General features: G+C 48.5%; 5 protein-coding genes across 5 annotated transcripts; 2 read left to right on the top strand and 3 right to left on the bottom strand.

Annotated features, from left to right (window-relative positions):
* T310_8104 (Chromo domain protein Chp1p) lies at positions 1–2727 on the bottom strand (the record flags this gene model as incomplete). The annotated part of the gene is made up of 2 exons (XM_013469116.1): positions 1–1099; positions 1159–2727. Coding segments are annotated over 2 exons (2668 nt in total), but the record flags the coding sequence as incomplete, so codon positions are not given.
* A 1670-nt stretch (positions 2728–4397) lies between these two features.
* Positions 4398–5474, bottom strand: T310_8103 (uncharacterized protein; the record flags this gene model as incomplete). The annotated part of the gene is made up of 1 exon (XM_013469115.1): positions 4398–5474. One exon carries the CDS (start codon positions 5472–5474, stop codon positions 4398–4400), a length of 1077 nt encoding a protein of 358 aa, XP_013324569.1.
* A 387-nt stretch (positions 5475–5861) lies between these two features.
* Positions 5862–6775, top strand: T310_8102 (Ras GTPase Rab11; the record flags this gene model as incomplete). The annotated part of the gene is made up of 5 exons (XM_013469114.1): positions 5862–5882; positions 5953–5965; positions 6061–6450; positions 6503–6583; positions 6645–6775. 5 exons carry the CDS (start codon positions 5862–5864, stop codon positions 6773–6775), a joined length of 636 nt encoding a protein of 211 aa, XP_013324568.1.
* A 978-nt stretch (positions 6776–7753) lies between these two features.
* T310_8101 (uncharacterized protein) lies at positions 7754–11293 on the top strand (the record flags this gene model as incomplete). The annotated part of the gene is made up of 13 exons (XM_013469113.1): positions 7754–7891; positions 7970–8143; positions 8516–8648; positions 8700–8888; positions 8945–9166; positions 9219–9418; positions 9496–9676; positions 9796–9815; positions 9901–9987; positions 10133–10515; positions 10568–10767; positions 10841–11012; positions 11083–11293. The coding sequence occupies 13 exons, from the start codon at positions 7754–7756 to the stop codon at positions 11291–11293; spliced, it is 2310 nt and encodes a 769-aa protein (XP_013324567.1).
* Positions 11294–11422: 129 nt separating this feature from the next.
* T310_8100 (Uncharacterized protein) lies at positions 11423–12760 on the bottom strand (the record flags this gene model as incomplete). Its single annotated transcript, XM_013469112.1, has 2 exons — positions 11423–11977; positions 12038–12760. The coding sequence occupies 2 exons, from the start codon at positions 12758–12760 to the stop codon at positions 11423–11425; spliced, it is 1278 nt and encodes a 425-aa protein (XP_013324566.1).
* Positions 12761–13557: the final 797 nt, after the last annotated feature.

Here is a 13557-nt window from a genome sequence, read left to right as displayed (position 1 = left end):
TTGGAAGGTCACTGATAGGCTGGAGCTCTTTGTTTGGTTGCAACCGTTCAGCATCTGAGGAATCCTTCCTGCTAGGTACAGACTCTTTGTTAGAAGTAGAGTCTTTCTCTCTTGAGAGATCTTGCGGCTGCACGTTAGGCTGCATGCTAGGTGGTTGTGGGGGTAATCCTTCAACACTTGACGGATCTTTCCGACCAGGGAGGGAGTCTTGTGCACTGGAAAGGTCTCCAGAGTGCACATTAGAAGGCGGTCGTGGGGGTAATCCTTTAACACTTGAAGGGTCGATTGTGCTGGGGATCATGCTAGAAGTTTTTTGTTGATCTTTGTTTGGTGCTGGCCTTTCAACAACAGATTGTATTTGAGGCCTGAATCTGTCAGAATAAGAGTGGTTGGGGTCTGTAGGGGTGTCACTCGACTGTGCCCTTGAGGATATTCGTGGATCCTTGTTTGAGTATGGTCCTTCAGAACCAGACTGTGTGTGAGGCCTGAATCTATCAGGATAAGAGTTCTTGGGATCTGTAGGAGTGTTACTTGACTGTGCCCTTGAGGATATCCGTGGATCTTGGTTTAATGATGGCCCTTCAGCACCAGACTGTCCATGAGGCCTGAATCTGTCAGGATAAGAATTCTTGGGGTCTGTAGGGGTGTCACTCGACTGTAAGCTAGGCGGTTGGGGCTCCTTGTTCGGAGTCGATGTATCAATCCTCAAGGAGCCTTTCGAAGCGAGAAAACCGACCACCCCAGAACCGACTGTCTCGTCAAAACGTCCTTGCCTCTCTGGCCGCTGAGGAGCGGATGTGTCACGCGGACTTCCTGCTTGTCTCAGACGCGCGGCATTGAATTTATCAACAGAAAACGCGCCATTCCATCCCGCTAGGCGCAGAGATCCGCCCTGGCTACTGTTGGATCTCCCATTGAGGAAACCAAAGCTCCTTGATTTTGCCGGATAGCAAAATACAATCGGGGCGAACCTTGCTTTGGGCATTTGAAATATAGCAACAAGATCTCGATCGGCTAAGTACTGGGCCATTTCTTCAGCTGCGGCACTAGTATCATCATATCGCTCGATCCAGGCATGGAAGACGACGCCATTTCCATTCTATAAGACCAATTGTCAGAAACCGGTTTTACGCTGTGGGAAATGCCGAGAACTCTTACCCCGCTGAAAACAGAATGATATTGCTCTATGCTCCACAATTCCTGAAACCAAAGTTCAAGACGATGGCCAGCTTTCAGCTTGAGAAATTCTTTGAACGAGTCAGTTGGAAGATTGCACACTCTCACATCGCCCACTTTGATCTTGTCGGTCCCGTAATAAACCTGTGATAGAAGCTCTCCCCTTTTCCAATGTCGACGTATCACGTTTCCAGATTCATCAACCACTTTCGCAGACCGCCATCCTTCCGAATCCTGCGGCATCGAGGTCGTCCCTGGAAAGGAAACACGCCGGCCTTCCTTAGAAGCATTTCCTCTCGCATTTTGCTCTAAGACTGGTGTTGGTGGGTTTGAGGACGCTGAACCTTCGTGACTCGAAGCCAGGTCACCAGTGCGGACGTCGGAACGCCGTGGAGATGGATGAGAATTGGCAGGATGCCTCTGTGGTGGTTGTTGCGTTATGTCGTCATCTTGTTCTACAAACAGACTGTCTGTGTCTTTCCAATTTGGACGCCTCAAGGCTTGGGATTCCGCCAGAGTCGTCCACTCTGATGGTCGCATCAGCACCAGCTGGCTCGCATTGGGCTCTGGTTCATTCCGAGCCGCTTGCCCGTATTTGCGTACTGTCGACATGCACTTCCACATCTTCATCTCACCGGCTTGTCTGCCCTCTGCTCGCTGAGCGCGGGAGCGAAAGACGACGTAGGCGAGGTCCCGCCTCTGACCCGGACCCTTTGATGTGCCAAAGGAAACCGGTTTCTCAGCAGGTAGACGAGGTCTCACACTTACTGAACGCCTTGCAGTAGGGCGCTTGATGGTGGAAGCACTTTTTGGGTCTGTCCTAGTTGCAGATTCAGGCTGTCTGACAGCAGGCTGCTGCGGTCGCTTGGAGAGCGGAGAACGCAGATCTTTTTCCTTGTGATTTGACGAATCCTGAGGCCTGCTATTTTGATTCCGGGGTTGGCTTGGTTGAGCCTGCGCCGAAGAAGGACGAGGACGCTTCCGGGCCAGTCGAAAAATAGGCTCGTCCGAGCCTTCTGAATCAGACTGAGCTGGGCTTCGATCTTTCCCAGTCTCAGAAGGCTTGGGGTTCTCTTCGTAAAACTCTTCATCGTCTGTTCCTGAAGATGGAGCGAGACCAAGCCTGATCCGTTTTGCTCTCCGTCTCCGCTTCCTCTCATTTTTGGCCTCTTCGTAGGCAATTCGCTTCCTCTCCCAACCTTCGCGTTTAAAGGCTGGCAGCTCGCCACGTTCGATAGCCCTTCGTTTCGCATACCAGTTTTGCAAAGCCACTTTGTCATTGAAATGGTATTCTGGTTCCCATGTGCATTCTTCATCAGGATATCCTGCCCATTTGACAAGGTATCTGGTCTCCCCTTCCACTTCTGTCTCATCATAGACAGTCTCAACTTCATACTCTGACTTTTTCTCACTGGACGCGGTTGATGTTAAAGAGATATCATCGTCATCATCATTTTCGACTCTGACTAGTGTAACAGCGGCACTGTTCCCTTCTGGAGGATCCAGATCCATTGGATCGGGTTCAATCGACCCTGAGTTAGAGGCTTCCATGGGTCATAACAAGCCGCTGAGTGAGCATGTAACACATTCAGGTGTGAACCACCCAGAGGGGAAGAATCCAACTGGTGGGAGAGAGATCAAAGAGTCCAGAAAGAACAGCAGGTGAGAAGTTGTTGATTTCAAGCTCAAATTTGTTTGTTGAGGGTCATTAGACTCTTAAACACGAAGCGTGTATTGCCATGGCAAACAGCCAACCAGAAACAGGCAGATGGCAACTGCATGAAAAGAAAGAGACCTGTAAACTGACCAGTGATATAGAACACATGAGCTGTGAAAATAGCTGATTTATTACAGAACTCTTTGCAGAACTCTGCTACCTGTTGTTGTGATAGTTTCACCAAACAAAGAGATTTGGAGGTCGCGCTCTCCACATTTGGTGATGACTTAGCAACATGCCATGGTACAAAACAATCATTCTAAATGACGCTGAGTATTTGTTGACTGCATTGTATATGTCTATATGCATTAGAAATCCACAGAATATTTTAAGTAGTCAATTTGTCTATTTTACTTCGGGATTGTGAGAAGTTGGAATGTTTCAAATACACAAGAGCGGGGTAAAAATACGGCATACGAGGATGCCACTGGCATTGTAATAATCCAATCAAATCCTAAAACTGGAAGATCGTAGGACAAAAAAAAGAAACAAGAAACAAGAGCTATGTGATTTGTCATTAGTTCTAGTTATTTTTCAAACTCTAAGTCAGTCGTTTACCAGATTCCAGTCAGAGCTGATTCCGGTAATTGCTATTATATATATATTTTTAGCAATCCGTCTTCAAGTCTGATGTTATGCCTGATATCAAATCTGAAAAGAGTCATACAAGTATGAAATAGCCCGAAGTCCTAGTGTTAGTCATTTCTAGATAGAATCTAGTGTCAATTATCTTCAACTCCTCGTCTTCCTGGCCTAATTCTGGCCAATGCCCCAGTAAGAGATATTTCTTCTTTCTCGATGAGCCATGCACATATTACTGGCATACCGATTTATTTTCTTCGGGGCCTCTCAACCAGAAAACTTCACTCTGCGGTATCGTCTGGGGGAATCGAAGAGGATGGCCCCTAATCCTAGATACTTCGTATCTGGTACATAAAAAAAGTAGACCAAGTATCTTACTGGGTCTGAGGTCAGGCAGATTCGGACATGGTCCTCTATCCTTGAGCTGCTGGCCACCTGGTTAGCCACAATAGTGAAGTCGTAAACTTCCGGGTTGAAAAGCATGGGCTCATGTCGTTGCTGACAGCCAGAAAGCGCATTGGTGAGGCTGACAGTGTATATACAGTCGAGTGAAGGCTTTGCCAAGAAGCCTAAAAGTCCACGCTGCGACGGGCAGGCTTGCTGCAGAAAGTGACCAGATCGGATATCTAGTCTCAGACGTCATTGCATCTTGCTCAGGCATGCCGACGCAAGAAACCTGGGCTCCCACGTAAGTTCCTCCGGGCTTTGGCAGTTGAGAATCAGAAAGTGGGGATTCCGGCTTGCGGGGTCATCTCCACAATGTAATGAGACTATCGGCTTGCCGATGAGCAAATAAAAAAATTTCAGTGAACGAGTCACAAAAGAGCACCGAAGTCCTGTTCTCCATGATGGGATCTGTGTAGCAGCCTAGTCCTGAACAGTCCATTATGACTCCTATGGATAAGAAACGAGACACCTAGGCCTAAATCGGCATTCCTTTCCTCAGGAGGACTTTTTCCATCCTCATCTTCATGCTATCCACCAACTTGTTGATCTCCTTTGTCGTGATTTTGTCCCATTCTTCCAAAATTGCGGCTCTCAGCTGAATCTCATCGTTTATTATCCTTTTCTGGAGCCGTTTCTTGAGAAGCAGCAATACATCCTTGACGATATTGAGGTCCGGTGAGGCTTGAGGATTGCGGAGGCATGGGAGGTTTAAGGAATCCATATAGGCTTGCACAAGACTCCGTCCACTGCTCGGGTGTTCGTAAATTCCATTTGCATCTTCCAAGAATATCACCCGCCTCGTGGACGTAATGGGTTGAACATGAGGACGCAGGATCTGGGTTATATAATCTTGTTGGCTAAGAACCGCACCGCCAGTGCCGCTGGTATTATAGAAGACGAGCGGGCTTTTGTAATCGTAGCCCACCATGGCCCAACAGTGGAACAAAGACTTGTCGACCTCTTCCCGGGACTGCAGACAGTCCTCGCAGAGTCTTTCATCCTTCCGGTTGAAGACTCTGGCCTTACGACTGGCACCCAGGCCGAAGTTGACTACATCGCTGAAGAGAACCGATCGCCACTCATTCTGCCAATGCTGGTGAGCGAGAGCATATTGCATGCGCGTCTCCCGGATCTTGCGGGTGAGCCACTTTTGCTGGCAGGAGATCCGCTTGCAATACCCCTCTCTGACCATATAATTGCGTATCGTCTGGAGATGGACTCCCTCAACGCCAACCGCATGTCCCAGCTCCTCCCACGAAACTTCACCCGAAGAGGTCTCCAGCATTTGAATCATCTTCTGAATCAGGTCGTCGCTGATTTTCTTGGGTCGACCGCGCCTTTCCGCTTTTTTAGAACCTCGTTCCTCATTTTTTGCCGCATTGGCACCGGCGCCGGAGCCTGCGCGTCGGGGCGTTCCTGTGCGAGGCGGAATCTCGTCGTTGGAGACTTTGTCTCCGGCGTATTTTCTGATATATGACAACGTAGCATTGTTCGCCATTGCCATTTGGTTTGTGAGGTCGGGCTGAGGACGTCGAGGATTAGAGAAAGCCATGGCGAGGGGTGCGAAAACTGTGGCGCGGCTCTTCTTTGGGACTCGTGCCACTTTCCCCATTCTTCCATCTCGTGTCGGAGCACCAGCTTGCATCACGTGACGTGAGCGCTATCTTCAATCGGACGGAGTTTCGGTCACCGTCCTGCAAGGCATCAAGCTGTGTGTATTTGTGCTCCCTGCCACAAAGCACAGTCTGCCTGTCTGGTCCCCTGTGAGTCCTGTGACCCAAGTATATCTCTGAACGGCAGGTGTTTATTGTCTGTGATATCCAGGTCTTCATTCCACAGCTGTACCTTTTTGTTTTCAACGACCTGTCTCCGCCACGTTGTAACATTGTCCCTATCTCAACCCGCAAATCGACCTTGACTTTTTGCACCAACTTTCATCATGGCGAACGACGAATATGATGTGAGTTATTTCTCATGCTCCCAATTCCTCTGAAATTTTTGGGATTATGTTCTGACTCTTTTTTCTCCAGTTTCTCTTCAAAGGTACCGTCTCTCCCCCCCTTGGTCCCTTGCGTCAAACCATAATCTTCCCGCTGTCCCTTTGACGGGGCCCGTTACTGACAGTCCTTTTATTCTAGTTGTCCTTATTGGAGACTCCGGTGTCGGAAAGTCGAACCTGTTGAGTCGTTTCACTCGAAATGAGTTCAACCTTGACTCGAAGTCTACGATCGGCGTCGAGTTTGCGACCCGATCCATCCAGGTCGACTCCAAGACCATCAAGGCTCAAATCTGGGATACTGCCGGTCAGGAGCGATACCGTGCCATTACATCTGCCTACTACCGCGGTGCGGTCGGTGCGTTGCTCGTTTACGACATCAGCAAGCACCAGACCTACGAGAATGTCAACCGGTGGCTGAAAGAGCTCCGTGACCATGCCGATTCCAACATTGTTATCATGCTCGTTGGAAACAAGAGTGATTTGAGACACTTGCGTGCCGTGCCGACAGAAGACGCCAAGCAGTTTGCAAGTAAGTCGATGCTTAGTCGGCGCATCTCAGCGGCTGGTGCTAACGTGAACAGGCGAGAACAACCTGTCTTTCATCGAAACCTCTGCCCTCGATGCCAGCAACGTGGAGCTTGCTTTCCAGAACATTCTCACAGGTTGGTTCCCCCATTTTTCTTGGTGGCCAGGTGAATAGCTGTTGACGGTGCTCTTGTGTAGAAATCTACCGCATCGTTTCCAGCAAGGCCCTGGATCATGGCGAGCCGGGACAGAACCCACTTGGCGAGCGTCGCCAGGTGATAGAGATCGACAAGTCGCAGGATCCGGAGACGAAGCAGGGATGCTGTTAAATGCCAGCTCGGAGAAGACGAAACGCCCACCGCTACGAATTTCTGTTTTGCAATGTAGTATGGTGATATGGAATGGTCTCTTTGTGGTCTATCGGTGTCTTTCTTACTTCTGTGAATTGATGGTTTATGAGAAGGACATGGCAGGAGTGCCACGGCAGGAACAGGGATGCTGGGTTTAGACGGTCTCATTATACATCAGTCATTCCCTTCCAGCTCCATTCCGTGCTTCTCCGGTTTCCTTTTTCCCCCTTCTCTGTTTCCATATCTGTGGATGCTTTTTAGTCTTTCGGATCAAGCTTGACCGAGATTCTATGCTTTTTTGCGATTGGAATTCCCCTTTCGAGTTTCGCTTTACCCCTTTTTCAACGGCATGGTCCCACATTGGTCGCTGTTTTAAAATTAGGCGCCCCTCGATAATTATTACACATTGACTTGGTTCCACACATTCACGAAATTTTCCTCGGTTCACTGTAGTCCAGCAAGCATGTGCAGCTCAATGGCATAACGTCTGTTTTGCCTCATCTAGTATCTACACTTAAAATATAATTTTACCTCGATGCAAGATTTCCAGATACAGCTGGTCACGTGATATATCAAATCGGCACTTGGGTTCAGGTGACGCGTAGATTGCAAGAATAGAAGCCGTGTTTCCTCAAGGCCATCCCTGTATGTTACCATCAAGGAATGGGTGTGATAAAGAAATGAAGCTATTTTTATTTGTACGCCCTTCTTTCTTTCAGGCCGTACGGAGTATGCGTTATCACGTGAGAGCCGTTGTGTTCGTGGCTCGTGCCCGCCCTCCATTCCGATCGCGCCTAGTGAGATAGATATACAGGGCGTTGACCAAGACGCCCGTGCTGCCAGACTCCCTCGTTTTTTCACACCACGGCCGTCTCTCGAGCTGGGGGAATCGAATTTAAGCTGTATGGACTGAAATACACCTGCGCCGAAATATCGTGCGGTGTACATCCTCCTGTGATGGATGAGAATTCTTTGTCATCTTTGTTTTGCGAAGGGACGCCAGGTGCTGATGCGACTCCCGAGCAGCGCAACGAACCGGAACCTCAAGAGTCGCAAGAACCTCCAAAGAATGGCAACTTGCCTCACTATGTGCAAGTATGTCCCAGCAGACGCGAATATTTTTTTTTAATTCAGCTTCCAATCAGTTAGAAACTGATTATTTGGCTTATGTAGGATCCCGTGGTACTTCTACCTCTTACAAATGCCTCGCACAGACCAACTTCTACTTTGAAACTAGAGTATACTGCTAGTCTGCCTGAGTATCCCGAAACGGACCCTTATGGCTTTACCTATGTTGTTTACGTGGGTGGTCAAGATACGAGCTCCATCTCAAAATTGATGCATGAGGTATGTCTCTCCAAACCTGCTTGTGGTAGTTTCATTGCTACGAGAGTGAGCTAATAGTAGCAACAGATTCAATATCACAAGAAAATCATATCACCACCAAAACCAATATATTGTCACTTTTTGGATGCCAAAGTAGTAAAGCACAGGTTCAAATGCACTGGGATCAAAACGTGCAACGTTTTCAACGAGGATCTGAAAGCAATACGCCACACGTCTCTCAAGGACGATTTGCTTAAGTATCTCAAACGCAGTCAGCAAGCGGCGGACTTGTGCCAAACAAATCCATCCCGCGCCAATGCCTTCAGGTGGCCAAATCCCGTACCTCCGAGTGGTCATTTGATAAATCACTAATCATTGCTACTAACGATATAGTTTTTTCAAGTCCCTTCAGTTACAATTCCAGAATGGCTATGCTTGTCCACGACCCAGACCGGACTGCAGGCCACAGATTTACCAACCCGATGCGGTATGCCTCCGACTCCGAGTCCCTTCCAGGACGTGCAAGGTATTACTATTTTTGTGATCCTGTTTTGACCAAATTTCTAGAATGAACAAGGGCAAACGGATCCATGTATCCGATGTGTCAACTCTCCCAGCGATCCGAGCGGTCATTATTGGAAACGCGTGCATGAGATTCCGAGCTTTGATCTTAAAACCGCACAGGAGGTCTTCGGGCTAGATGCATCCTTGTATCTGGATAATTGTGATATGGTTTACTCGACAACCACCCGCCTCACCAGTTGCAGTAAGTCGTTGCGATCTTCTTCCCAGATCAGAAAGTGTTAAGTAAAAGCCCTGCAGAAATACCTCATTTGCCAGGGGCTGGAAAGCTCCAAGAGCAACCTTGTGATGTCATCTTTCAAGTCATGATCCCTTATGACATCCAGGCTCGTCCATACATTTTGTTCGTCTCTCATGGCGTTCACCAGCATATGCCGCCAATGCCGGTCCGTGCTCCACCGTTGCTCACTGAGAGAACCATCCAACTCATTGCCAAGACAAAGTCTTCTAACAATAAGTTGCGTAAGTGCTAGGAAGGCGCGTATCATGGTAGATTTATTATTGACTCTGTTAGCTGCGTTCCTGAAACCGCCTGCAATTGAAGCGTCTTGCGCGGCCGAATACAGTGATCTCAGTATCTCAGATATCCGTAAACGGATTACAACTGGGAATCCCTTGACGGCTGCTTTGGAGAGACAGAAATTACTCCGGTATTTAGGGACACACTATTACCTTACTACTCTATTAGAGCTAGACCGAGACGATTCAGCCAAGGTAAGCGAAGAGCAGAGTTATCCCCAATCTACCCGTAGATTCATTTCGTATGGGACTGAACACGTGATTCGTCGCAGGAATATATCCAAGAAGTGCACCAAGATAACGATGGGGTGATGATCATCTGCGCCCTGAAGGAGCAATTAGACATTCTCCTGTCTGCGAAAGAATTCGAGGTACATATCAAGGCGAGACAACTAAGGCAGGACAAACTGTATGAGGTGGTATTTGCGGTATGCCAGGAAGCGGGTGGCTTTGGTAAGTAAATTAATGCCCTTTTTCGTCATCTTCTCTTCCATAAATCTCTGATTTTTATTTTTGTTCTCCCTTCTTTTGTATTAAATTTGTTTATTTTGAATGTTCGCTAATTGTTAAAGGTCAAATGGCACTGCCATTGGTGAGAGTTTTCACCGACCAGAAGGGTTCTAAGAGTTTCTGTCATCTCTTTCATCGAGTGTTTGAACTCGCTCGATATTTAACAGGATATGACAGATCGATTTGCTTCCATCATATTCATCGTTCTGGGTATCGGTCAGTTCTCATTGATATGGAGCGAGACCTCTATACTGGTAAGACATGGTACAGTATTTTCCGTGGGGGACAGTGACTAACTGAATCCGTTTCTGACAAGGTTTTGGCCAATATCTGTCGGAAATTGACCCGGCTCATCGCGATTCTACTTGGCAACTGCGGCACACCATCTTGTTCTGCAAGCCACACTTCTTGAAGACTGTCACTGAGGTGGTGGGGACCCGAGTTAGCAACGTAATGCTGTGGGATCAAATGGCTGGTATCATGGACTGCTCGTCGAAGCAGCAGTTTGAGAGGATGTCGGAGCTCTTGATTGGTACTTCTTCATCTGGGTCTCGGACTCTGTGTTGGATGCTAACTGTTGATTTAGGGTCTACCAACGAGAAAGTTGCGCAATGGGCTCAGAATACAAAAGACCCCGTCATTGCTGCTGGACTAAATGTTCACTTTTCGTCGATGCCTTCAGCGCTTTATATTTCATTCCGGCGAAGAAAGACTGCTGCAGAAGAAATGCACATCGGTGACCATCTGCAACATATCCGGTCGTTGCTGCCAACCATAAAATGGTATGAAGCATGACCAGAATTCACGATTACTTTACTGATTAATCGGATCCAGGTCGTGGAACGAGGACAAGACGATTATGGGCCGTTACCAAAGCTGTGTCACGGCCGGACGGCCGCCTGCTCCCGAACCAACGATCATCAGCTATCCTGCGAACCCTCCACAACCTCAAGCTCCTCCACAACGAACAACCATTCCACCACCAGCAGCAACCCCGCAGTCAACGACCCTTCCGCAGCAGATTAACAGTGAAGGTTGTTTCGCACCTCCCCTAGTCTGTCTTGAGATTCAGCACGAGAAGTGATAACTGACATACGGTCCAAGTAGGTCCATCGAAACGAAAACACTCCGAGGTCGAGTCATCCTCCCCGAGCGTTGAGATTGATAACGGGCCCATTAATATTCCCTCAGACGACACGCCAGCTCGTGATGTCCCGCAGCTGGGGACGTTGCCATCGCGTTCTGATTCATTAGTTCGAAATTGGTTAGAATCAACAAAGTATGTTATTTCCCGCAGACAACATAGGTTTCGTCCATAATATGCATGAGCAATACTAACCAAGCCTTAGTGTGAGTGAGGAAGAGCGGCGTGAAGATGAGCGGATCCAGCTCAAGTTGATGGAACTCCGCATCAAGAAAAAGAGAAATGAAGCAATCGAGTACGAACTGAAAGCCAAACGTCTTCGAATGGAGCTCGAGCAGGACGAAAAGGACTTTCAACGGGCAAAAGAGCAGAGCCGGTACTGGAAAGACCTTCCGCTGGATGCGGATAAAACGTGATGTTCATGCACTTCAAAAACCCATCATGGCCGAGCCATGATTCGATTCGATTCGTTATTTTGTTATTCTTTCTGTATATATTAATAGCGGTTATGAATTAAAGTTTAATTTAATAATGATAAGGATGGATTAGCATCCATGGAGATGCGCCGCTGTCGCAAACAGCATTATCCCCCAGTCATCCGCTGTGCGCAGCCATCGGTCAATCCTCTCCCGTCGCGCCGGTGTGCCCGTCTCCGGGGATCGCCAGAGCTCTGAAGTTAAAAACTCTCCGTCCTCCCAGACCAACAGGTGTCGATCGTATTCTCCTTCCCATCCAGTGCGGTCCGGGGCTTCCCAGAGCAGCCTGTTCGACGACACCGGGATGTGCTTCAGCTCAACGGCCAGATAGACCGGCATGTCATTCATGGCATTGAAAATGTTGCTGAACAGGTACATCGTGAGGATGGTGCGTCGTTTCGCACTCGCCACGAGCCAGGACTCCCAGCGCGGCCGCGTATGCGACAGCTCGGCGGCGCACAAGAGACCGTTGGAGGACACTCGACACGCGAGCTCCTGCAGATTCATGATCGTAGAATGATCGACGAGATTCCCATCTCCGATGGGCGAAAAGTATGCCAGCATGACGTAGATCAGATATGCCTGGAAGGCAGCGAGAAGATCCATCTCATTGTAGGAACTGTGCTGTTGGGGAGGTACTCTGTTAGCTCAGAGGCAGGTTAATGAAAAAGCAGATTAACTGACCTCAGAGAGCAATCGCTCCATCTCCCGCTTTACTGTATCGATGACGATGGCTTCGCTGCCCTGGACGCGGGTTTCCCACAGCCGGACAAGACTGTAGCAGTTTGCCAACGGCACCGGAAGCCATCTCCTGTCCACCTGTAGGGGATGGATGAACGGAGGCATCCCTCCATCTCGCAGCATATACTTTGGATACGATCTCAGAACGCACGACGCGAACTGGATGGTGTGAGGGTGGAAGTGTTTCCGAGGGATCTGGTCCCCGGATGAAAAGAAGGATTTCAGCCAACGGTTCTGGATCTCGACGCTGTCTGCCACGGGGACTAGATCGAGATTAGTGAAATCCAAGACCGATGCGTCTGCCTCGGAGACTGGAGCATGTCGCGAGATAGGACTGGTTAGAGGGTGTGATGCTGGACTAGTAGTAGTAGTACTGGAAGTACCGGCGACCTGCGCGGAGGTGCTGGCCACCGGGAATGGTACCGTGTCAAAGGTGCTTGTGTTGCTGAGAGAAACGGGTGTGTCAAGCAGCTCTGGTCCAGCGGTGTTTAAAGAGGTCGACGACCGGCCTGGAGAGGTGAAATATTCGCAGTCCAGGTTTCGCGATACGCATCGCGAGCACCGCGGTCTCTGGTGCCCACAGCGCACCTTGGCCTGCGTGCACTGCTTGCATGCCTTTTTTCGGGCCGGCGTTTCCTTGCGCCGTCTCTCCTCATTTCTTGCCATTATGTGGCTACTTCAATCGAGTTCTGGTCAGATAAGTCGATGAAGAGTAGGTATATTCATGGATTAATAGTCCATGAAGGGAAAGACGCGATCCGAGTTCCGATTGGTCGGTCGGCTGACCTCGTGCGTACGGAGAATATGCCAATGCACGGAGAACAGGGAATAGTGAGGCAAAGCAATATTCGAAACTCCTCTATTTCAGCTACTTGCTATTTCTTTTCTTGTTTAAAACATAATTACCATGATCAGAATACTGTTCTTTTCTGTACGACGGCATATAAGCGTCGAGTAGATGGTATGCAGCATACAATGATCACGTGAAAGAAGTGCACTTTACCCAATTGGGATCCGAACTATATCTGGAAGCTGCGACCTCGACCACGATGGTAGAATCCACCTTCTTCCTCTCTTCAGCAGGGATACTTGTTGATAGCTTGCAGTGACGTTTCAAACTATGTCGATGGACTGCGATTGTCGACTCCAGTGTCCTACTGGCGCCAGAGAATTCATGAATTGATTTTCGAACACGAACGTATTCCATCCACTGCCACAGTTGATTGCCAGTCTTTGTGTCTGAGAGCAGAACAGCTTGCCGAGACGTCGATGGAATTGCAGAATCGGATGCGAATTCGAAAGCTAATATTGGATATCAAAGATATTTTCTATGCTATCAAATATAATTCGGTGAATAAAGATGACTTCTAAAGCTTGACGGTATCTCGTATCATGGGAAAGGTTGTAATTGTTTTCTTCCATCCTTTTTTTGGTTGACGTAGTTGTTGCAAAGTGTGAAACAA

This window comes from Rasamsonia emersonii, assembly GCF_000968595.1.
Source record: "Rasamsonia emersonii CBS 393.64 chromosome Unknown ctg1118621760650, whole genome shotgun sequence".
Taxonomy (NCBI): domain Eukaryota; kingdom Fungi; phylum Ascomycota; class Eurotiomycetes; order Eurotiales; family Trichocomaceae; genus Rasamsonia; species Rasamsonia emersonii.
This window is presented reverse-complemented; position numbering and strand designations above follow the sequence as displayed.